The sequence below is a fragment of the Convolutriloba macropyga genome, chromosome 5 (genome assembly GCF_964194025.1).
Source record: "Convolutriloba macropyga chromosome 5, txConMacr16.3, whole genome shotgun sequence".
In the NCBI taxonomy this organism is placed as follows: Eukaryota; Metazoa; Xenacoelomorpha; order Acoela; family Convolutidae; genus Convolutriloba; species Convolutriloba macropyga.
This window is the reverse complement of record NC_134472.1, coordinates 17794147-17819630: the sequence shown is the minus strand read 5'-3', so window position 1 is coordinate 17819630 and position 25484 is coordinate 17794147. Positions and strand designations below refer to the sequence as shown.

The 25484-nt window shown below is 36.4% G+C and overlaps 2 protein-coding genes across 4 annotated transcripts in view; one reads left to right on the top strand and one right to left on the bottom strand.

Annotated features, from left to right (window-relative positions):
- The window catches only part of LOC142339191 (ruvB-like 2), a 510084-nt gene that overhangs the window by 329787 nt on the left and 154813 nt on the right, over nt 1-25484 (bottom strand). The window lies entirely within an intron of this gene.
- Nucleotides 1-25484, top strand: part of LOC142339188 (unconventional myosin-XVIIIa-like) — a 171524-nt gene that overhangs the window by 11045 nt on the left and 134995 nt on the right. For all 3 annotated transcript variants that reach the window (XM_075388990.1, XM_075388988.1, XM_075388989.1), the window contains exons 4-11: nt 483-644; nt 1931-2125; nt 2554-2813; nt 10510-10643; nt 11283-11611; nt 12249-12414; nt 17691-18525; nt 19206-19380. In XM_075388990.1, coding sequence (XP_075245105.1) covers nt 483-644; nt 1931-2125; nt 2554-2813; nt 10510-10643; nt 11283-11611; nt 12249-12414; nt 17691-18525; nt 19206-19380 — 2256 coding nt within the window. The remainder of the gene's footprint in view (nt 1-482; nt 645-1930; nt 2126-2553; nt 2814-10509; nt 10644-11282; nt 11612-12248; nt 12415-17690; nt 18526-19205; nt 19381-25484) is intronic.

Here is a 25484-nt window from a genome sequence, read left to right as displayed (position 1 = left end):
GAGTCCAAATTTAGTCAATATTGAAACGAGAAGAAACAATCGTTTATTTCATTTTTTCGTTGTCTCACTCAAATTAGCGGGGAGACTTTAAACAAACTACCAAACGGCAAAATCAGTCGAGTCATGAAAATTATGCTGGTACATTGAAAACCGGTTGTGTGGGTTGCAACTTCAAAATGTGTACCAAATGACAATCTGATTGTTCGTTTTTTGACATGGTGATAAACTTTCGGTTAACTTTGATTCTATGGAGATGTCTAAATGAGGATTTAAACAATTTCTTTCACTTTTCAAAATAGTTAACTTCAGAACCCAATTTTTTTTTCATTTGAGATGTTTTACTTTCAAAAATTACTTGAAAAGGGAGAAAAATCACTGTAAATGTGTTAAAATAGGCTGGTTCCCTGTGCAAGAACTTCACGCTTTGTGATATTTTGTCTCTAATCAAAACTCGTATGTTTATCCTTCTGCTACTTCTTCAGGAACAATTACTGGAGCTGATTAAGGCGGCCAAAACTCCTGAGATCAAGATCACAGTGCAACCAGTGCCGGAGCTACTCGAGTTATGCCAGAGATGTGGATTAGAGGACTACTCCTCCTTGCAAGCCATCACAGACAGAAATTTTGACAAGAAATCCGCCACTGTAAGTAACAGCTTTGTATCACTACATTTTTTGGAATTTTACCCCTCCCACTCTACATCACGGAAAAGAAGCACGCATTTTATTTTTACTCACAAGAAGAATTTTAATCATAGGCTTGTCCCCGTTTTCTGTTTTTCTTGTGAATTTTTAGTTTTTCCGGGATGTTCATTAACTTCTGTTCAGTTTAAAATTAAAATCTTTCTCTGAAATCTTATAGATTCTCATAGTATTCTTACCGTACTACCCTCAAATCAGCCTGTCAGTCAGGCATTAGGTCTGTTTGTTATTATCTCAATGACACTGATTAATCGTTGTAGAAGTTGCCTAATAGTTGCAACCTATAATAAGGAAATTCAGCGGTATAATTACAACTGCAGTCCCTCACAATTCGATTAGTTATCGTTATCATTTTCATATCTTCATATTTGTTTCTAGAAATGAGTTTTTGTCCATGTTCATTTCAGTTGAAAAGAGGAATGATTCGCTTGTTTTTGTGTGTAAGTTGTCAAAAATCTCATATCTGTTACGGTTAATTACTTGCCATCTTAAACTGTTATCGGAGGCTTTCATTGCCCAGCATTTCTCTGCTGTGAGGGGGTGGGATCTGCATTTCTGGTTCGGAATTGATTGGAAGAAATTGGGGCTGAATTCTGAATTTGGTGGGAGCACAAATAAAATATGCAAACTGTTTCGTACCCCCACCCCTTCCGGGAATAACAAAACAAACTGTATTAGCTATTTTTACCCCTTAAAAATGTTCAGTTGTAATTGCTATACCTGCCTCTTATTAGGATTAAAATTTGTGACTATTTATTGTTGCTCATTAATTAAAGCTAATGTCTCGAATTTTCATGAAGGGTAGTTTAATTTTAAACAGCTATTCACTTATACATCACAGTTGTAGCTTGTTTAGAGCGATTTTTACGAAATTAGCACTTTTATTTTCTTTTTTAGGTCGTAATTATTTGACAAATTGTTTGAGACAGTAATTTTGATTATTCTGACCCACCTATCTGGCCACCAACTTCAGGGCATATAATCCGGGTGGACATATCTTAGATACCATATCTAGGGCATTAATGGTTCCATCGATTAAGAGACAACTTTTGGTGCCGGATCTTTCATGGTACCCAAGATACCATTTATGGTCTTAAGTATGGTACCTAAGATGCCATTCAATTGGTGCAAAATATCGCACACCACGGGTGACTGAAAACCATTCCGCAGAAATAATATGTGACCTTACCTTTGTTTGAATGTTTGTCTAATTCGTCTGTTTTGTGCAGACAGGGAAGTTTGATGACGCGTTGAAGTCGGACAACCAGTACTCACTCACTCCATCCCACTGGTTAGTCCATGCAGAAGGGTACTCAGGTTGCACACTTGTGAGCGAGAAAGATCAAATCGGAGGTGGTCACACTAAAGTCAAGCTGACAGAGTCCGGATCCTCTCTGGTCGTGGACGAAGCCGACTTAGAAAAGGTGACTTTTTAAAATGCTTTCAAAGAAGCTGAATATTTTACATTTGACCTTTATGTGAAGAGCTTGTGTGGAGCTTTGGGTGAGATCTCGACAAGATTTTGGTCAAAATGCAAAAAATTTTCTAATGCTTTTGCATCATTTTTACAGATTTTATTAATAGCGATGTGATCTATTCTAAGCAAAATTTAATGCACTGTTGGAAGCTCATATTCTTAATAATTAAAGATTCTGATACAAGAAATATCGGTTTTAAACGTTATTTTCACGTATGATAGGTAACGAAGTCTCTTGCCTTAAAATATGACGTGTAAATTGTATTTTTATTATTTTAATTAGCCCTTTGGTTATATAGTTTAATTCAACTGTTCGAGAAATAGTAGCACTGTATTCGGTCGATTGTTTTGCATTTTAATCTGACTTTGCACTAGTGCAATCCTCCTGACTTGGACACAGTTGAAGACATCTGCAAGTTGAGATACATGAACGAGTCTTCCATTCTACACGTGTTGCGCACCCGCTACTCGGGCAGTGAATTGTTTCACACATTCTGTGGCTACAACCTTATGGTCATCAACCCTGCACACGCCACTAGTGCGTATAATGACAAGGCCATGACTGTTCTGAAGAAATGTGCTTCTAAGGAGGAAATGCCTCCTCATATATTCTCATTAGCCCAGCTGGCTTACAGGTAAGATGATTTGAACATCTTGAAAAAAGGAAACAGCGAACATAATGTCAATGTACAAAACCGATTATGACTGGAGTAGCCGGGAAGTCTCCTAGGGATATATTTAAAACAGCAGTCGAAGAACAATTAAGTTAGATAGACTAACACTTCACCTTGCCAAACAAATGGTATGAGGTGGAAAAATGCAAAAGCATAAACAAGAAACAATGGATGAATACGAGGCAACTCAGCAACATTTACATGGCAATAAGAAAGCTCATGAGAGTCTGTGTGGGTAGTGTTCCAACAAATGTTAAAGCTTGATGAAAAAATTAACTTTCTCACAGAATAACTATTTAGTTATCATCATTAAACAAATTAAAGCATTTTTTTTCGGAACAGTTTTGAGTACGATTCTTAATGTAACAAATAGTGCGGAAAACTTCAAAACCTCAAAAACAATAGTTTTTTCAAAATGAAAGAAATATGAATCGTTATTACAACTGCAAAACAGTAAAATGAGCGGAGCTATATTTCAGGGATCTTGGTTGTTTATAATTCAAATAATTCGAACTGTGTTGGGGAGTTTCTTGCAACTCAAAAAAGAGTATTGGTCGGCCGTCTTTTTTAACTCTATTTATGGGTGTATTTAAGGATATAAAAGTCAATGCTGCAGAACGAATCGAAAAGCAGAGCGAACGGCGATTTTCTCTGCATAGTTTAGTTTTTACTTTTATTTTTCGGGTAAAATGGTTTTTCTAAACCACATTAACAAGTAATTGTACTGTTTGGGTGTCATATGGGAGCTCAATGAATAAACAAGAACTGTTCCCAAAATTGTGTTTAGAACTTTTTTCGAGAATAACATGAACAAATTTAACAAGTTTACTAAATTTCTTTTTTTTGCTCAGTTTTTCTCATTTTTTGAGATCTATTGTTGGATACGTTTTGATATTCTTTTGCTTAGCTCAATTAAATCATAGAATACAACCTATTATAAACAATGCTTTTGGAGTCGCCACCTATAAAAAGATCTCAGGAAAATATTTTTATAATTTGCTTCTCTGATAAATTGCTTCCTCTGTTTGTTGTTTCAAATTTTTGTCAGTCAATCAGTTGGTGGTTGGCTAGGGAGCAAATTAGATTTTTCTTCGAGTCAATCTGGAGACTTCCTGTTATGTTTTCGTTTTCTTCGCACATTTTAATGATTTATAAAGTCAAATTGAGTGAGTGGTAATTTAGCAGAAACCCATTACACTGTGACGATAAATACGTTCACTCTAATTTTAAAGGAGAGCGATCAAAATGGAGTTTGAACAAAAATTTACTTCCCCGATAGTAGATTTCTGTTCACGATTGTCAGTTTTGTTCTAAATGGCTTTCAAATTTTCTTAGTAATTTTGAGGTCCAGATTTCTTTGGATTTTCTTTGATTGTAATTCAGGACTCGTCATGGGATGTTCGTCTGTAGTGTCTTCTGATGTTCTCTTTTTTGTTTTTATATTTAAGGCAAAACGCAAAAGAATAATTTTGATCTTTTCTAGCCTGCGGTTCACTGTTATTTAGCTATTTTTCCATGCGTGATATCATTTCTTAAACTAGTTGGCGGTGAGTTTTATGCCGAATAGGTGTCATAGGCTTTCTGTTTGAACGAAATTGACGATTATGATTTCAGTTAGTAGTTATTTGTTAGAGTTACTTTGCGGCCATTTGTTTTACAAAAATTTCAGTTTTTTTTAGTTTTTGAGATCAGTTAGTTTTTGAGACCGTTTTTTAAATAGCCGCACAGCGATAGCTGGGGCTATTATTGGCCTTCTCTTGGTTTTTTACAATTCAAAGAATTTGAATTGTATTGGGGCGCTGTCTTTTTTTAAGATCTGTTCACACATTTTCATGATTTTTTTTCGTGATTTTGGTCACGCCGAAACAGGAAGTGGAGCGAAAAAGCGAGTGGTTTTGAGGCGTGAAATTTTTTTGCTCTAAATTCAAAGTAGAGTGAGAAAACGGTGTTTGAACAAAATTTCGCTTTCTCGCTAGTGGTTTTTTGTTCACATGCGGCAATTTCACTTTGATTTTTACAGTTTTCAATTTTATGGATCGGATTTTTTTTCTAAATGGTTTTCCCAATGCATTCATAGTCCGTTCTTGGTCTAGTTTTCTGTTTAGTGAATGAAAATTCTTTGAATTGTACGTCAGGACTTGTCCTGCTATGTTTTTTATTTCGTCGTCATGATTTTTGTTACGACCATATGACGTCACAGCCACTTTTTGTTCATTCGTTCATGCAATTTCAACTGAAGTGCATGTGTGACGTCATTTTTCGCTCTTAGTGGAGCGAGGTTTTTTGTTCATTGCGTGATTAAATTTTCGGTCACACTTGACTTACCGCACTCTCAAAAATGACTTCCTCACTTTGAAATTGACTTTTATTTACTTTAATTCAAAGAGATAAGGTCAAATTGGTGTGTGTCACTCTAAATGAAGGTTATTTGAGATCAGCTATTAGAGGCAGCAATAACGTATACAGATTTTTTATCAAAATATAACAGATCAGCCTTCAAAGAAAAATTTTTTTGGTCTGTCTTTTTTTTCTGTTTTTTTATTGAGACTGCCGATCTACGAATCTATATTGCGGCTATTTTCTGGCAATCTTTCAGCTATGTTTTAAATTTGATTAAGTTTATTGTCAAATGCACTCATATGGGTATTGAATTTCAACAAGCTTTTTAAATTTATTGATGAATGTTTTTAACTAGGTTTTCGAGCGGCTCCAATAACTTTTTCAACTTATAGCTATCTGTTTCTATCTATATTATACGGAACGCAAGTCTATTTCGCAGCTATTCCATCCCTCTGTCGGCTATGTCGTTTTCTAGTTAATAGCCGCCCCCATCTTCTCAGCCGGCTATTATAGCGCTCCTATTTTTTTTACTTCGTCGAACTTTTTTTCGCTTTACCATTTTGCCGATTCTTCGACATTTTGCGCGAAATATTTTTGACTTCTCTGGGCTAGTTTCTCTCTTCTCTCATTCTGCTAGAAGTGAATTTGAACATCAGTTGCTCAGCAAAGCAATTCAAAATGAACAGAGTCAGTATAAAAAAAAATCAAAGTCAGAAATAGAAACGGGATAAACCCATAAAGCCCAAATTTAGATGCCCGCTATTTGAACGTCGTTCCTATAAGTCTTAGTTACCATCTCTAATGCTTATTGGCATTGATAGTAGCCCCTGTAGCCTCTCTCTAAGAAACAGAAGTATGTTCAACTACGAAATGCCACCAAAATAATTCAGACTTAAAAAAATGTTTTTGTACAAAAATCTTTTTTCAATATCTTCTATTCTTTCAATCCCAATCATGCTTATTGGAATCAACGGCGGCTATTTTCCGGCAATCTGCCGGGTATGTTTTCTTAATTGCATGGGTTGCATCGGCTTTCTAATTTGCAACATTGATTCTGTTTAATGCTAATGCTTTCCAGTTTGTAGCTAATGATTTTTTATTATAAAAATTAATTGTTTGAAAAGAATTGAGTTTTTTATTGTTACCTGCATTTGTGGATACTTTTGTTTTGTGATCCCTTTGCTGTGATTAATAACTTGCTTATGTTTTGTAAAGAGCGGTTAATTAGGGTCTAAGGATTTGAATTACGTTTTTTTTCATTACTTTGATGCCACCTATTCTCAAAGACTGAGTGAATTTGTTTTTTCTCCGAACTTCTATTTGCTCTCATTTTTCATCTGTGATTTTCTACAATTTTTTTATGTAATGTCTCAGGTCACATAGATTATTGGGTAAATGGTTACTTTATACCTTGTCATTGGTTTTAGTGAATAGTTATTGTTATTAACAGTCTCTTTTGCGCTTTAGAAGAACTTTAATTTTAATTAATTTAGTGTAAAAAAACTTGTGTATTCAAGATATCTGAAAATAGGCTTCTGCTTGAAGGTAATAAAAGTCAATAATATATCGCTGAAAGTTTTTTCATAGTCAGTGGAATCAATAATTTTTTGATCTCATTCTTTGTGTTGCTATCTATATTCTTTACCACCTAAGTCTCGCAACAATTTGGGCAATCAGTTTTCGTGTTGTTCGAACAGGATGATGCATAAAAGAAACATTCTAATGTATTATGAGTTAGGCGTTGAGATACAATTTCTTTTAAGTTACCCATTGGGTCTGTTATAACAAAAGGCTTCAGATTTGAGTTTTAGATCTTAGAAAGTTATCCTGTTATCAACTTTTGTTCGTTATCAGGATCTGCTGGTACCAATTTTTATTTGGAGTCATTTTGCGCACATTTAATGTTGAGACGTATAAGTTAAGCGTTTTGCTTCTTATTTGTCAGGGAGGGCTGAGCTGTAGCACTTTCTAGACATTCGTTTTTATTTCGGAACCGGTAGACTCTTCTTATGTTGTATTTGGCATACAACGCAAAAACTACTGTAGATCAATTACGGTTGCCCATACGTTTCTGATAAGTATAATATGAGCTTGGAAAGTTTTTCAATCAAATATTTGTGCTTTTAAAATTGAAAACGTCCTAACAATTACTGGAACTGCAAATAAATAAATGCAAAGCGTCCAGGAAGGATTATTTGAAATATTTCAAATTGAAATATTCATCTGTGAGTACATTAAAATAATTGAAAAACGAATCTTTTGCAATTGCATAAGTTTCAAGGATTGAGAAATGGAGGAAAACTAAAAGTTGATGTTTAAGGATAAATCAAATCTCCTATCAATTGAGCTTTTTGTTGAGTGCTAATATGTGAATTGAGCATGAAGAATGACACATTTTTACAGAAATGGGATTGCTGTGGTTAATATAGAATGTTACCAACAAGATCGTGCCCTTAAGAACTCCCGCAAAAATTGACAATGATGAAAACGAAATAAACACACGTGGTAGTAACAATGATTTGATTCGGTAGCTAAGCAATGATTTAATAAAAGTAATAGTTACTCAATTTCTCCAACCGACTACTGCGCTTCCATGACATAGAATTCAGAAATGAACAAAGATTATTTTGAATTATTTCGTTTTTTCAAATTAACTTTTATCAACTGTTTGTCTGATTTTAAATGTTTGATACTGATTGATTCAGTTTTCATTGAGTCTTTCTCCTAATAAACTGAAGAGCATAAATTTTGAAAATTATTTGTATAGAATCAAACTTTCCGACAATTCTTTTCGGTATCGACCGAAATCAACTCTGCTTGGAATGATTATGGAATTGCTCATTTATATTCACATCCTCAAGTTGACCCCAGCTATGTTGCGATATTCCTGTTAATTGATCTCGAACGGAGTTCGAAGCAAATATTGTAGTCTTGAATGTCTTTTGTATGGAATTTTTTGCGAGATATTTTTTAATCTAGTAGATTGCCGCTCGCTTGAACGATTGGACCTTTTCACCATTTGCTCAGAGATTTTTAACGGCTATTATAACTGGCAAAATGTTGCTGCCGATGATAATTAAATTTTGCCTTATTTTTCTCTCCAAATCTTGATAGGGTTGTAAAATAATCCCTGATTGAAACTCATTAGTAACATTATCAAAGAACCCCCACTGAATTAAATTGAGCACCCACCTGTTATTCGGAGCAATTTGTTCATCGTTGTTCTTATTATGGTCTTTGAAGCTCTATTCCGTTAAGGATTAATCCACACAGAACAGCTGGCGAAGTTGTTCAAAAAACTTTATAGGATGACTTCTTCCTCTCTTAAAAAAATCATTTGGTAATCAGCTCTGCGAGTGCTAAGACTTTTGGATTAATATCAGCAAGAAGCATCAACATGTAGTCGAAAGTTCGATTTACGTCAACCATCTTTTTTGCAGCTTTTAGCAGTCTACTGTTAGGTATTAACTGCTCTCAAACGAAGTTTAGCAATTATATTGTAGCAATTGTAGCTTTTGACTTTTCGTCCTCAAAAACGGGATAAGCAGGTAGCGCCAAACGGGCATTAAGTGCTCTTAGAGCCTTTCAGCTCTGTTTCAGCTCAAACTGTTTTGGAGACTTATACTTATGGTGTGAAGGGCGGTTCTTGGAGGTTGAGACACCTCCCCCTTGTTGACCCCCCACCCCACTATTACCTCCACTACCCAACGCGCTGTTGCCCCCCCCAACCCAGTGTTGCCCCCCCATCAGCCCCCGGTGCACCCCCCTTCCCCCGTGGCTAGCTACTGACGAAGCCAACCGCTCGCCGGTCGTTTGAGAGCAATTCGCCCGACGTTAGTCAGTTATGTTTAGTTCAGGCATAAAGAGAAATGAAGTTGGAAAACTTTCTCACTCGTTTTCTCTATTTTTTGCTATTTTCTTCAAGACACTGATACTGTTTTCTGCGCAGTTTCTTTGAACCAAATAAATGCGTAATTTTCACATTTAATTTGACGATCTAATGTGATTAACGACAGATTAAATGCTGTCTTTTCTAGAGAAAAATGTTCTTTTTTCTGTTTTAATTCATAATCCAAGAGTTGCTTTTTCCCAAAATTGTTTTAGAGTTTCATTAAGTTCGACTTCAATTTTATAAGTGCTCAGAAAAATAAAAATTTGGTTGAGGCTTCTGCTTTTTGATAGTACCATGTCATTATTGTTTCTTTTTCATTCGTCGTCGTTATCAATTTTTGTTAGATTTTATGAGTACGTGGAAAGAATACAAAAGGCGACTGTGGATAAATCTTTCTCAGCAGGTTAATTTGTGTGCTTGTCGACATTTATTAAGTGCATTTTTTTGTTGTTTCTAGGTCAATCGTTTTAAATTTTTGATCAGATTTGATGTATCGCACTCAGCCAATCGACTTCTGCACTCCTCACTTATTAAAACAAAATTGAGAGGTTAAATCAATGTTTTTGGACACATCGCTGACTGAGGAGCACATTGCTGCCTGTTTTTTTCTGAGTTTATTTGTCGCTTACTTTTGAACCTCTACAGTTTCATTTAAACAAATTTTTAATCCTAATAGAACGTCAATTTTAAATAATGATTTGGAATTCGGGGAAGTTTGGAATTAAAGCTTGTAAACGTTGTTTTTGACTTAACAATGCGATTAGACAGCTCGAGCCATAATTCAACTTGCATCATTAGAGAAATAAAGCCCACTATCCTTTACTTTTAGCGACTGCGCTCCTTATGTAAAAAATATTGGCATTTAAATGTTTCACTTTTTAAAATTACTGAATTATAAGAAACACTTATCGCAGTAAAAAATGCTCAATGAGACCAGTTACTCTATTCCTATGGTAGGAGATTTATCGACAGCATGCTCAAATCAAGGATTATCGCTTAAGAGAACTCTTAACCCACCCCCCCCCCCCCCCCCCTCGCCCCCAGTGAACGAAACCTTTATTATTGTATCAACAATCTAATGAGTGCTTCGCTATATTAATAGTTTCTTTATACAGAGAAGAACCGGTACTATCCATTTAAAATGTTAATTGTAGATGATTCTATTCTACTGTGGGGAAAGGGACTTTGAGGAATTATGCAAATTAATGGGGGTATTCAGAGCCATCAGAGATTAATTTTTGATCTTCTTCTTCTGATTTGTGACTCAACCTGATAGTCAGTTTAATTTACTGGCTATAAATTTACTGAGTCGTCTGGCCGTCTAACTTCTCCACCTGGTTCTTCAAATTTTTATTAAAGGACTACTCGGACTTGCGAAATCCATCTAGTCATTCCGTAACACGTCTTTGACAACATTGATTTTAGGAGGATGATTGCTACTAGACGTGACCAAAGTGTGGTGTTCCTTGGCCAATCAGGATCTGGCAAAAGTGTGAATTTGAATCATGTTCTCAAGTACTTGGCCGCAAATGCAGGATCCACTAATAACCTCGTCACAAGTAAGAATGTTTTATGAACTCAATACTCTTTCAATGGGTGAAAAAGTAAGCTTGAATTTTGAGAACAGAGTTACATGAACTTTAAGATGAATTTTAATACTCGGTTATTTGCTGATTATGTTATCATATTCAATTACCACATATGCTTGCTTACAGGTCACTCAAAAACTTACTTTCATGATCTTGCTACTGCATTCGTAAATAACATGCTCTGATAGTTTTTAGTTCCGTAAGTGTACACTTTAGTGCTATTTTGCAGTAGAAAACAGAATAAATGGACCTGCCTTAAATAGCTAAAGAATTTTGCCGCAGAAGTTAAAGATTCATGGGATAAAAGATTCAGCTGAAAAATTCTTTGGCAACGATATCAGAGCCATATTTGCACTTTATGAAAAATTGGCAACCCAGTTTGGCTATGGTTTTCTTGAAGATCAAGAACATAATCTTGCAAGATAACTGTCTAATGATTGCTGGGGTTTTATGAGATCATACAGGATATTTATGGGTTCGCTGTCTGATGGCTCTTGAAAAATTATTTACCCGGCTTTTTGTGAGCACTGTATTCAATTCATATGGCGTTTTTAGTAACCATTTTTCAAAAAAAAAAATGTGTATGTTACAGTAGAATAATTGTTTCAGCCGACAAAATGCTGGCTTCCCAAACTATTTTATCCTCTTTTGGATCTTGCCGCACTTCGGTCAATGGCAATGGATCCAAATTCACTCAAATTATATCAATTGAGTTTGATTACGCTGGAACAATATCTGGAGCTAGTATCCAAGGAATTCTGTTGGAGAAATCAAGACTGACAAACTTCGCTGAGAGAAGAAAAGGCGAAAGTACTTTTAATGTGTTCGCACAGTTGGTGTATGGATGTAGTGAAGAGGAAGGCAATTTGTGGAGTCTTCCTAAGACATTCCCTGATTCTGGTGAAAAGGGAGGCGTTGAAACATATTTCTCTCATAAGGTATCCGACCAATTTCGTGATTTTCCACAAGCCTTGTAAACGCATGATGGGGGTCAATTCATCAATGTAATTTTGATTTATCTCAGCTTGAAGAATCTTCGTCCATCGTTGGTATAAAAGCAGTTAAAGTATTATCCCGCATTGGTTCACATCAAAAGAGTAACCCATAACTCCATGTCCTCAAAATATCCTGTGTTTGTCATCACCAAAATTATAACCAGCTGAATTGGATCTTTGATTTAATCGTATATGGACGTACATAAACGAGTCTTCAATTTTATTCCTAATTTAAGCATACTTTTTAAAGCATTGCTTTGGTTTTTCACCAGAGTCTAAAAATCTGTTCCTGCAATTAGCACATTGTCACTGAGCTGCTTAGTGAAGCTGAGGCGTTTTGAATGCAACTGGTAACCCTGCTAGCAGTGCGCTTCTGTTGTCACCAAGTAAACTCAAACGTTCAGATAATAAGTAATTCAAACAAGACGTACTCAGTTAAAATTTTGTTGATTGAATTGCTATCCTGATCTCAGCTCATATAAATAATGTACAGCCCCGCTCAAAAAATGTGGTTCCTCGGTGCATTCGAGTCAGCGTGACAATAGTTTGAAAGGCATTCTCACTAAAACTGCATTTTAAGGGGGAGGTGACAGTGCTTGGAGCACGTGGGTTGTCCTCTCATGTGTACACGTTCAAGAGGCTCAAAAGTGCCTTCGAGGTGCTGTCTGTGTCTAAGGCTGAGCAAGATGCAATATTCAGAGTGGTCGCTGCTATCTTTCACATTCTGCTCTCTGGATCTGTTAAATGTGAGTTCGTTTTAGGACTGCTGTCGGTGGTTTAAGTTTTGACCATTGACGTATCTTGGATATTTTTCCTGTGATTGTAGGACATAATTTATGTACCCTTATTATACCAGTGCGAGAAAATTCCCCGTTCATAATATCCATCAAATCAAAAATCCATTTAAAAGTGTCCATTAATTGCGTTCGCTTGTGAATTAAGATAATTGCCGCAAAACTATCTTCTAACTCTCAAATATTTTTAATAGCCGCACAGCGATAGCTGAGGCTATTATTGGCCTTCTCTTGGTTTTTTTACGACTCGAAGAGGAGTATTGGTTTTCTTAAGGTTTTTTACGACTCGAAGAGGAGTATTGGTTTTCTCTCGGTTTTTTTTTTTTACAGGAAGTAGATTTGTTCACGCGGCATTTTGACCTAAAAGCGAAAGTGAGAAAAGCTGTCTTGGTGAACAGATTTTCGCTAAGCGAGAGAAGTTTTTTGATCATGCGCTGCGTTTAGTGAACGACTTTTTGACTTTGAAAAGTAGTTTTTGATTGAATTGCACATATAAATAACCGTTTTTTCGTCTAAGTGGCCCAATATTTTTGCTTTTAATTTGATTTCTTGTAGAAAAAAATTTTATTCGATACTATATTGAAATTTCAACCTCGGAAATTGATGCCACAGTGATTTGCAGAGCCTGAAAATGCGTTTCAAATTGAAAATTGGAGCATATTTCTTGATTTTTTAGTTAATTTTTTCTAATAATTTTTGGCTTTTTTCTAATAATTTTTTTTTCATTTTTGGGTCTTTTAACCGTCTTTTTGTCAAAAATCAGTTCATATGGCAACTTCTCTCTGATAATTTATATACTCAACGCCTCTTTCTACCTCAATGTAAATTTGTTTCATAAAATTGTACACATGCTATTCCGATTTTGGTGGTTTTTTTCCGATTTTCGTCAGTTTTTTTGTTTGTATTTTGGTTGTAATTGCTAGAAATAGTTTTTTTAGCAACATTTGGGACTTTAATTTCGTTTCAATGAAAATTCAATCATTTCTTGGCGTTAAGTTTTGGAAAAACAGTTAAAACTTTTTCATAAATGCAGTCTTAACTTAAAAGTTCTTTGACCATTTTTCTGCAAAATGTTTCAATGTTTCGTTTTTATGAATTCTGTTTTTTCCTATTTTTTGTTCTCTTCACGAGGATACATCTTTGTATCGGATGACTAGTTATCTTTTCTAAGTCTTGAATGCTGAACAATGAAATGTATTCGTTTTTCTTGAATTTTTGAATTTGATTTTTAACTTTCAAAAATTAAGAATGTCTTTTTGTTACAGTGTTCCTTACATTGTGCCGATATTCTTCACATTCTAGTTTGTATCTTTGCAGCTTTGTCCTGGCACCTACATTTATTTTCGGTATATTGATTTTTTCAGTAGTAAAAAATGAATGATTTCGTCTTTTTCTTAGATTTTCGTCATTTCTTTGGTTTGCAATTGATTTCATTCAACATAAGGCAGTACTGAGCGTTTGACAGCAAGCCCTTTGCAAAATCCACTTATGACTATTTACTGCAGCTTTCTTCTGGCCTTGGTAATGTTTTAACCGATTTTTTGCCTTTGAATATTCTTCTACTTATGTCTTTTCTATGATCAATTTTATTTTTGATTTAGTATGAAATCATGTTGTCTAGCACATGTACAACAAGGATCAGGTGTGTGTTGTTTTTTGTCTTAATTGCAGTGATTAGAATTGTAATTGTTGGTGTTTTCTGATTCTTAATTTTGAGGTTTCTTTTCTGAAAAGATTTTAAACTTGGTTCAAACTTAGAACTTAGTTTCTAAGATTATTATCTCCCGTTCGCTTTCGCGTTCTTTTTCAGATTAGAATCATGAATTGTTTGAGGGCAGTTGATAACCTTGTCAGCTTTTTCAGACTATCAAGTTTTTGACCACCTTAATTATTTCGGAATTTTTAACGTTGCCAAACGTTTTCAATAATTTAAAATTTTGCTGCATTTTGTTTCTCTTGGTGACAGTGGTTCAAGTTCAAGTTTCACCAATTTTTAGAGCAGATCTGGAGAGATAGTGAGTTAATGGTTTAATACAAAAGGTAGTGACTTCCGCTGCAATAACGGTTTTTATTAGTGAAGTTTGACGATTCGAGTCGCTTCCGGAATTCTTCCGGCTATGTTTTTTTTTACCGGAAGTACTATTCGTTCAGACGCTGTTTTGACCTAAAAGCGAAAGTGAGAAAAGTTGCCGTGTGAACTAATCTTTTCTGAGCGAGAGAAGTTTTTTGATCATGCGCTGCGTTTAGTGAATGACTTTTTGACTTCGAAAAGTAGTTTTTGACTGAATGGCACATAGATAACCGTTTTAGCCGTTTTTTCGTCTAAGTGGCCCATTTTTTTGCTTGTAATTTTGTTGTTTGTAGAAGTGAGTTTTATTCGATGCTATATTGAAATGTAAACCTTGGAAATTAATAGCACAGTGTTTTGCAGAGCCTGAAAACGCGTTTCAAGTTCAAAATTGGCATAAATTCCTTGATTTTTTAATTAATTTTTGGCTTTTTTCCTATTATTTTCTTCATTTTTGGATCTTTTAGCCGTCTTTTTGTTAAAAATCAATCAATATGACAACTTCTCGTTGACAATTCATATACTCAATGCCTCTTTTTACCTCGATGTAATTTTGTTTTATAAAATTGTACATATGCTAATCCGATTTTGGTAGTTTTTTTCCTATTTTTCTCAGTTTTTTTTCTGTATTTTGGTTTAAGTTAATGGAAATATTCTTTTTGTGCAACATGAGGGGCTTTAATTTCGTTTAAATAAAAACGTCAATAATTTTTTAGCGTTAATATTTTGAAAAACAGTTTAATTTTTTTTTATAAATGCAGTCCTAAAATTTTTTGACTTTTTTTTGCAAAATATTTCAATGTTTCGTATGTTTGATTTCTGCTTTCAAAGATAATTGCTCTCAAAGAGGAGTATTGATATTCTACAGTTTTTACGACTCGAAGAGGAGTATTGAGATTCTACGGTTTTTTAAGCTGAAATCATGACTTGAAATTTGACTTTTGTTTTTAAACATTGACTTCTGTTTTATAACGTTGACTTCTGTTTTAGAACATTGGACTTTAAAAGTGGCTAAGTTTGTAATGCATAGTAATTAAGAACTGATGGTATTATTCAGGGTTAGAAGGTCATTTCGAGAATTTTTTATTTCTGCCTTTTCTTTTTTGATCTGTTCAGGAGGATAGATTTTTGTCTCGGATGAATCGTTGTCTTTTCTATGTCTCGAATGCTGAAAAATGAAATGGTGTTAGTTTTTCTTGTTTTTTAAATTTGATTTTTAAACTTTCAAAACTTTTAAACTTTGATTTGAACTTAGTCTTTGTTACGGTGTTCCTTACATTGTGTCCATATTATTCACATTCTAGCTTGTATCATTCTAGATCTGTCCTGGCACCTACATTTATACTGGTTATATTGATTTTTTTCAGTTATTAACAAATTGAATGATCTCGGCTCTCTTAGGTTTTCGTCATTTCTTTGGGTTGCAATTGATTTCCTTCAACATAAGGCAGTACTAAGAGTTTACTAGAAAGCGTTTTCCTGATTTTCCACTTATTACTTTTTATTGTATTTTTTTCCTACCTTGGTATTCTGCGACCTTGGTATTTCTTAAACATTTTTTTGCCTTTAAATATTACTCTGTTGCTTTTCTACGATTATTTTAATTTTCAAATTAATTTGAAATCATGTTGTCAAGCATATATACAAGAAGAAAAAAGTATATGTTGTTCTTGTCTTAATTGCAGTGATGAGAAATCTAACTGTAGTAGTTTTCTGATTCTTAACTTTGAGCATTATTTTTTGAAAAATTTAATTTAGTTTCTAAGTTATTATTATCTGCCGTTTGCTTTAGCGATCTTTTTAAGATTAGAATCATGAATTATTTGAGGGCAGTTGATAGCCTTGTCAATTTTTTGAGATTATCAGTGTTTTGACTATCTTAATTATTTTGCACTTAACCTTACCAAACGTTTTCAATAATAAATATTTTTGCGGCTTTTTGTTTCTCTTGGTGACAGTGGTTTAAATTTCACCAATTTTTAGATCAGACCCGGGGGGGGTAATGAGTTTATGGTTTATTAAAAAAGGTGCTGCAATTAGGGTTTTTGTCAAGTTATTACGCTTCGAGTCGCTTCCGGAATTCTTCCGGCTATGTTTTTTTATTTCGTCGTCATGATTTTTGTTACGACCATATGACGTCACAGCCATTTTTTGTTCATTCGTTCATGCAATTTCAACTGAATTGCATGTGCGACGTCATTTTTCGCTCTTAGTGGAGCGAGTTTTTTGTTCATGCGCGTGATTAAATTTTTGGTCACACTTGACTTACCTCACTCTCAAAAATGACTTCCTCGCTTTGAAATTGACTTTTATTTACTTTAATTCAAAGAGATAAGGTCAAATGGGTGTGTATCACTCTAAATGAAGGTTATTTGAGATCAGCTAATAGAGGCAGTAATAACTTATACAGATTTTAAATCAAAATATAACATATCAGCCTTCGATGAAAAGACGAATTTTTTTGGTCTGTCTTTTTTAATAGCCGCCCTCATCTTCTCAGCCGGCTATTATAGCGCTCCTATTTTTTTTTACTTCGTCGAATAAAAAAATGTTTCGCTTTACCTCATTTTGCCGCTTTTTCAACATTTTGCGTGATATCTTTTTGACTTCTCTAGGCTAGTTTCTCTCTTCTCTCATTCTGCTAAAAGTGATTTTGAACATCAGTTGCTCAGCAAAGCAATTCAAAATGAACAGAATCAGTATAAAAAATTGAAGTCAGAAGTAGAAACGGGATAAACCCATAAAGCCCAATTTTAGATGCCCGCTATTTGAACGTCGTTCCTATAAGTCTTAGTTACCATCTCTAATGCTTATTGGCATTGATAGTAGCCCCTGTAGCCTCTCTCTAAGAAACAGAAGTACGTTATGTTCAACTACGAAATGCCATCAAAATAAATCGGACTTAAAAATGTTTTTGTACAAAAATCTTTTTTTTTCAATATCTTCTATTCTTTCAATCCCAATCATGCTTATTGGAATCAACGGCGGCTATTTTCCGGCAATCTGCCGGGTATGTTTACTGTTTTTTAGAGTGCCGGTCTACGAATCTATTGCGGCTATTTTCTGGCAATCTGCCAGCTATGTTATTCTTTATTGTCGGAGGTTACAAAATACATAATCAAGCAAATTAAAATGTCTAAAATTAATTGATTTCTTTCAGCCGGAAATAAATACGAGTTTGCGGACCAAGAGAGGGCTGAAAAAGCTGCAGGTTTACTAGGAGTCAAACTTCAGACCCTTACTAGAGCAACATTCTATGGAAATGTCACTGGGGTTGGATCGTCAGCCCTCAATGCGAGAGCTGGCCGAGGTATGCGGGGAAACGCTGGAGCCAATATAGATCTTTCTGGACTGACATCACGTGATATGTTGGAGGGCATGGCTATGGGCATGTACCAGGACTTGTTCAATGTTGTGCTTTCCCTTATTAATAGAGCATTGACCGCAAATTACAAGTCTAACATTGCAATGCAGATTATTGACGCTCCAGGTCTAATTAAAAACTCATACGAAGAGAATGATAAAGGGAATTCGCTGGAAGAATTATTTGTAAATTATACCCACGAAAGGTTGCATCAGCTCTTTCATGACAGCACTGTTGCGAATCCTCTCAAGTTGTTCGAACAAGAGCGAATTGATGTTGACTTTGAAGATTCAATGCCTACTGACCCTTCTCTTATCATTGACATGTTAGATCAAAGCCCCGTTAAGAAACTTACAAAGGACGACGAGGAGGTTGAAGTTAAAGGCCTTCTTTGGGTTCTGGACGAGGAGTCCATCTTCCCTGACTCGACATGTGAAATGATGCTGAACAAGGTTACTTCGATATACGGGGACAGGTCAGATGGGTTGATGACTCGGAAAGGGACGTCATTGACAATTAGGCATTGTCAGGGTTCAAGTCCAGTGACGTACAATGCTGAGAATTGGCTGCAGAGATGTAAAGAGAACCCAGTGTGTCGGATGTCACTACCTTTGCTGCAAGAATCTGCAAAGTTAGTTTTAATATAACCTCGGGTAATATCTAGTTACCTCAGTAGTTAGTAGCATCTTGTAATATTCTGGTGAAAAGGTCGTTTCTCAAAGAGTTGATCCCATATGAGTCCATACTTAGTACGCATTTTACTACGCCCCTCTCACCTATTCCCTGATAGTTTTTCACTGACAAATTGGATAAACTGCTAATTCCTTGAGAGCAGCATCCAGTCACTAAGCAGGTCTTTTAGAGCTTTACTCAAAGTGAACAGATCACCGAAGCGATCACACATGTCTTTCGATACCTATTGACCCTGCACCTTAGATGAACATGATTAAATTTAGGATCATAAATGATTTCCCTCACGCTCTGAAGACTCTAGCACCCTAAGAAATTTCAAGATCAGTGTAGGAAACCTATGCAATGCCGACTATTAACCATGCGACTTCCTGACTTCAATTAAGAGAGCATTTTGAATTTTTTCGTTTGCTTCTGTCTCTTCATCAATAAAATTCTCCGTTTGATAACTTCTGTTGACTATAGCGAAGCAGTCAATTTGGCAGCTATATTCCGCAATCTGCGCAGCATTTTTTTTTACCATTGTCATTGTGTAGTCAATTATAGATGGTCGAATTTGACCTGGAGAGAGTTCCAAAATTTTGTTCACAAATTATCCTTTCTATCAGACAATATTTTTAGTACTGCAGTGGCCGAGGTGTTTGCTCGCCTGCGGAGTTATGTAAGCGGGACGGTAGCGGGAACTATCACTGGGGATGCTCTGAACTTACGAAGACAGACTCAAGTGAGACGGGGTTTCTCCTCAATTGCCACTGTCAAGAAAAACTCGCTCAGTCTGCAAGTCAAGTTTCAGTTGGTTAGTAACTTTCACTTGTTCAACGTTAGTCCGTAATTTCTTGACTCCCAGTTGGGCAACGGGAGCTATTATTCCAAAAAACTAGTGTTGGTGTAATTGCTCTCCATCGAATTTCCTATAGGACCATGTTAGTATTTTTAATTCCTCTCAAGTAAAGTTGGAAGCAATTTTGTGAGTCCGCTTTTTTATGCGCTTTTCCAGCCGACCAAATTTTTGTCTGACGCTCTTAACCTTTCCTCAACAACAGGATAACCTGGTAAAGCCCGCCTTTCGAGTCTATTATTGGAGCCGTACGCCTTACTAGTCTCTAAGTGTGTGTGATTCGCCGACCTGTTTTGAGGAGACAACTTCATGGTCTGAAGGGCGGTTGCGGTTCTAAATAGCATGAGCCCCCCCCCCCCTCAGTCACTCCCCCCCCCCCCCCCCTTCTCAGTCACTCGCCCCACACGTTGGCAGTTTACTACGAAAGGTCAATTTTATCGTTTTTGAGTCCTTTAACTCTTGGGGGCCAATAAATCGTTTTAGTGGCTTGCAGTTAGGGTATTGGGCAAATTTTAGTAACACTAGATTTGTTTTGAGGATATTAACGTCAAGAACTATCAACGTTTTTTATTACTTTTCCCTATTTTTTATTTTTAGATTTGTTTTAAGTTTTGTTTAAATTTTTTGTTTTTTTCTTTTTCTATCATATGGCAAACCATTTTTTTCGCTCAACTGCAGCTTAGTATTTTGATGGCTTTTGCTATGAATGAAATGGTTTTAAAATGTGTATTAACAATTAGGCACATTGGTTTGCATTTTTTTTGTCTGTTCTGTTTTTCGAGTTCAATTGTTCTGGTAAACTTCTCTTGTGCCTAATGGTGGGTTTCATTTAACAGTGTTGATTCGGAAGATTTGAAAACAAGAGAAAACGATATTGCAAGTGAAATAGACCTCTCTAATCATGTAATACTTAACGAAAAAGTCAGCTTGAGTATGATTCTTGTTTAAGCTCCCCGGACATAAGTCTCGCCAGCTCAAGCATAGCAATGAACATCAACTGGCGTACGGTGTACGCAGTAGGCTCAGACCATTTACCAATAATAATTCTTTCCATCTCCTGTCACCTCATCACACACAACACCACAAAGAACTTTCATCAACTTCCGGAAAGTTGATTGGGCAAGTTTTAAAGATGAGATTGAACTAAAACTGAAGAAACAACAGCGGCCAACAAATGTCTACCAAGACCTTAAGGAATGCCATAAATGCAGCGGCTGGCAGGCATATCCCACAAGAAATAATTAAAACAGTGATTGCCAATTTTCCCAGCGAAGCAGTAAAGCTTTCTGAAAAAAGAGAAGAATTTCAAAGAAAACATCCAATAGACCCCAAAATAACGCAACGAAACCATGAAATTAACAAACTTGTTCAAAGTCAAAAGTGCAAAATGTGGATCGATTTTGTTCAAACACTTACTCACAGAGGTAACTGCTCTAAACTCTGGAGCACAGTAAAAAGACTTTCGTCAAGTAACGCTAAACCACCTGAAAAAAGCTTTGACGCTAAGAAAACTACTCACCATGATCCAAGGAAATGTGCCAACAAGTTTAACCAACAATACACTCCACACACCAATAAAAATGAAAAAGAGAAAAGAAATACACGAAGAACAATAAGGAGACTGGAAATAGGGGGCAGAATGTTTAAGTGTAACACAGTGAAAGAAGCCAGAAGAGAAACGAAGAAATGTAAGGCGGTGGGCCCAGATAGAATAACGCCTATCCACTTAACCATCTAGGCCCCATAGTATTGAGATACTCACTGACACCCTAAACCTTTCCAAGGAGTGCGAAATTCCCGAACATCTGGAAAGTTGGCCGGGTTATACCCTTACACAAGCCGGGAAAACACAGACAAATCCAAAATCATTAGACCAATTGCACTCCTCTCCCCCAATGCAAAACTTACAGAAACAATATTGTTAAGCGAATTTGAAGAACATCCACTAAAAGAACATCAGCATGGCTTTAGACATGAGCAATACACAAAAACAGCTCTCAATATTGTCACCAACAATATACAAAAAAGCCTTAACCAAAAGAAACCCTGCAACGGTACTCTACTAGTAGCCTTAGACCTCACCGCCGCTTTCGACATGGTTGATTGCAACCTACTACTTTTATTTTTTTTCGCTCAACTGCAGCTTAGTGTTTTTATGGCTTTTGCTATGAATGAAATGGTTTTAAAATGTGTATTAACAATTAGGCACATTGGTTTGCATTTTTTTTGTCTGTTCTGTTTTTCGAGTTCAATTGTTCTAGTAAACTTCTCTTGTGCCTAATGGTGGGTTTCATTTAACAGTGTTGATTCGGAAGATTTGAAAACAAGAGAAAACGATACTGCAAGTGAAATAGACCTCTAATCATGTAATACTTAACGAAAAAGTCAGCTTGAGTATGATTCTTGTTTAAGCTCCCCGGACATAAGTCTCGCCAGCTCAAGCATAGCAATGAACATCAACTGGCGTACGGTGTACGCAGTAGGCTCAGACCATTTACCAATAATAATTCTTTCCATCTCCTGTGACCTCATCACACACAACACCACAAAGAACTTTCATCAACTTCCGGAAAGTTGACTGGGCAAGTTTTAAAGATGATCGAACTAAAACTGAAGAAACAACAGCGGCCAACAAATGTCTACCAAGACCTTAAGGAATGCCATAAATGCAGCGGCTGGCAGGCATATCCCACAAGAAATAATTAAAACAGTGATTGCCAATTTTCCCAGCGAAGCAGTAAAGCTTTCTGAAAAAAGAGAAGAAATTCAAAGAAAACATCCAATAGACCCCAAAATAACGCAACGAAACCATGAAATTAACAAACTTGTTCAAAGTCAAAAGTGCAAAATGTGGATCGAGTTTATTCAAACACTTACTCACAGAGGTAACTGCTCTAAACTCTGGAGCACAGTAAAAGGACTTTTGTCAAGTAACGCTAAACCACCTGAAAAAAGAGCCATATACTTTGACGCTAAGAAAACTACTCACCATGATCCAAGGAAATGTGCCAACAAGTTTAACCAACAATACACTCACAACACCAATAAAAATGAAAAAGAGAAAAGAAATACACGAAGAACAATAAGGAGACTGGAAATAGGGGGCAGAATGTTTAAGTGTAACACAGTGAAAGAAGCCAGAAGAGAAACGAAGAAATGTAAGGCGCTGGGCCCAGATAGAATAACGCCTATCCACTTAACCATCTAGGCCCCATAGTACTTAGATACCTCACTGACACCCTAAACCTTTCCAAACAGTGCGAAAATCCCGAACATCTGGAAAGTTGGCCGGGTTATACCCTTACACAAGCCGGGAAAACAGACAAATCCGAAATCTTTAGACCAATTGCACTCCTCTCCCCCAATGCAAAACTTACAGAAACACTATTATTAAGCGACTTTGAAGAGCATCCACTGAAAGAACATCACCATGGCTTTAGACATGAGCAATACATAAAAACAGCTCTAAATATTGTCACCAACAATATACAAAAAAGCCTTAACCAAAAGAAACCCTGCAACGGTACTCTACTAGTAGCCTTAGACCTCACCGCCGCTTTTGACATGGTTGATTGCAACCTACTACTTTTTGACATACTCGAGGCACCACTGCTGAATAGCACTAAAGGATGGGTCGCTTCATGCTTACAGGGCAGGTTTTCTGACGTAGAATATAAATAAAAAATCAAAGGGGAGAAAGGTCAAACAGGGTGTCCCCCAAAGTGGTGTATTATCGCCAATGCCCCGAAAGATATAAACATCGTCTTACGCTGATGATATATACCACAGGATGGAAATTGACTTGACATGATTACTCCATGCCTAAGTACTTTACACCACTGGCTAGAATCAAAAAACTTAAATTATCAGCTGAAAAATCAAGTGCAACTGTGTTCACAAGCCGGAGCAAGGAGGCCAAGTTAGACCTACACCTCACTACCAACAATTCAGCAATACCAGTAAAGTCCAATGTCAAAATACTGGTTGTTACCTTCGTTAGTATGCTCAATTTTGGAGAACATGTAGGAAGCACCAAAACAAAATTACAAAAGTGCAATAAGATCTACTGTACTCTCATTTGGGCTTCCACAATCAGCAATACAAACTGGAACCACCTGCAGAAGCAACAAAAAACTGCTCTTTGCACAATTAATGGCTCTGTAAAAATTTCCGACATCACTGACTTACACAATGAGCGTGAAATGCTGCCTGTCAAAGCTTTATCAGAAATGTTAGCAAGGCAATTTCTAGGGGCAGTTATTTGAGCCATCGTGCTGATCATAAAACAACCTCTTCAACCATGTTTTGTCCTAATGAGACCGACACTAAATGATAATTATTGGGACCGCGTGAAACAACACTAAATTCAAACAACGCCACAACAATAAAGAGCAAATAAATAGCAAAGAATACCAAAATGCGCTCAAAAGTATCAATCGACACATGGTCCATACTCAATTGAACTAGACAGCAAGCAACAAGGTAAACCTCCACCAAAGATAGCAGAACAAACGCTGCCACGAGTTGCACGTATCCGATTGGCAACACTGAGAACTGGGTACTATCCCCTGTTAAACTCTTACCTGAGTAGGATCTGTGACCATGTTGATAACCACTGTCCCAAATGTGATGTAGCACCACATGATGTAAACCACATTCTAAACTGCTGTGAGAACACTACGGACCTGAATGTAATTGACCTGTGGGAAAGACCAGTAAAGGTAGCCAAATGGCTGGACTTAATAACATCAGTCCTACACGACCACACTCCACGTAATAATCCGCCTTCCTTGCGCCTTATCCCGATGTTGACGATGCCCCTCCTGGTCCCTCTAACCCGGGGACAGCATGTCAATCACCATGGCGCGGATGCAGCAACGTCGCGGCACCACAAGCAAGTTGTGGATATGCAGTCCCACACTACTACTATATCTATTATTGATACAAATTCAACTAGGCTACCAGTTAAAAACGGCAATAAGCACCTGTATCCCGCCAAAATTACCTGCGAATTGCAATTCTGTGCGACAGCAACAACAAAAGCAGGATTTAAAAAAATTAAGAAGCTGCCAACTCTTAAGTATAATAGCTGATTTTAAGATTTTTGATATAGTTTGATGTCTTTGACTGCCTCTGCTTGTCTCCTATAAGTAATCAAAATTTCTCTTAGATAGCTAGGTTTCTCTTCATTTTTTGTTTTTTTTTATTGAAAACTTTTCTCTTGACCACGCTGATATCAAATTGATCAACAATTTAAATGTCATTTTTTTTAAATATGTGAGACTATCGGATCTATTCTGTTTTGGCCCCCTAGCTTAGTGGGCATAAATCTTCTATGACCCCCAAGCGCACGTGCTTTTTCCTTACATAGTAATGTGCTATATAACAGCATACAATTTGTAACTGGGGGCCGAAACAGAATAGATCCAGACTATCTTTGGTCTCATTGGCGTGAAATGTTCAACTTTCCCGCCGGTCATGTAAATGATTTTTTATAGCTGCGGAGCTGTAAGCTGAGCGTAGCTATATTGCGGTGCTCTTGGTTTGTTTTGTTTCGGCGTCTGACGCTTCATTTTCGTTTTACATTTGTTCTAGAACATTCTGTCTCGTCACTGCTTAAATGGCTTTTTTGCGCTTGATTTCACGCTTTCTGCGTGACCTAAATTGCGGTTATTCAGAAACAGAATCTGTTCCTAAAACAAAGTTGATTGTAAGAAAACAGATTGTATGGTCCGACAGCCGAGTGGTTAAGGCGACTGGCTGATAATCCGGAGAGCGCCCGTTCGAGACGCGACAGGGAAAATTTTTTTGCACCCAAAAACAACCTCCTTTGAAATAAACTTGTAAGTTTTATAGGCGGTGGCGATAACTATTATCAACTCACTTCTGTATCTTTTTCCATCTGTATTTTACGGCACGCAAGTCTATTTCGCAGCTATTCCGGCAATCTGCCGGCTATGTTCATTCAATTCGTTGGATTGTATTTCAGGACTTGTCCTGCTTCTTCTAAAAATCTTTTTTTCCGTCCGTAATTCACCACGCCACTTTAACTTTTGGCTGTT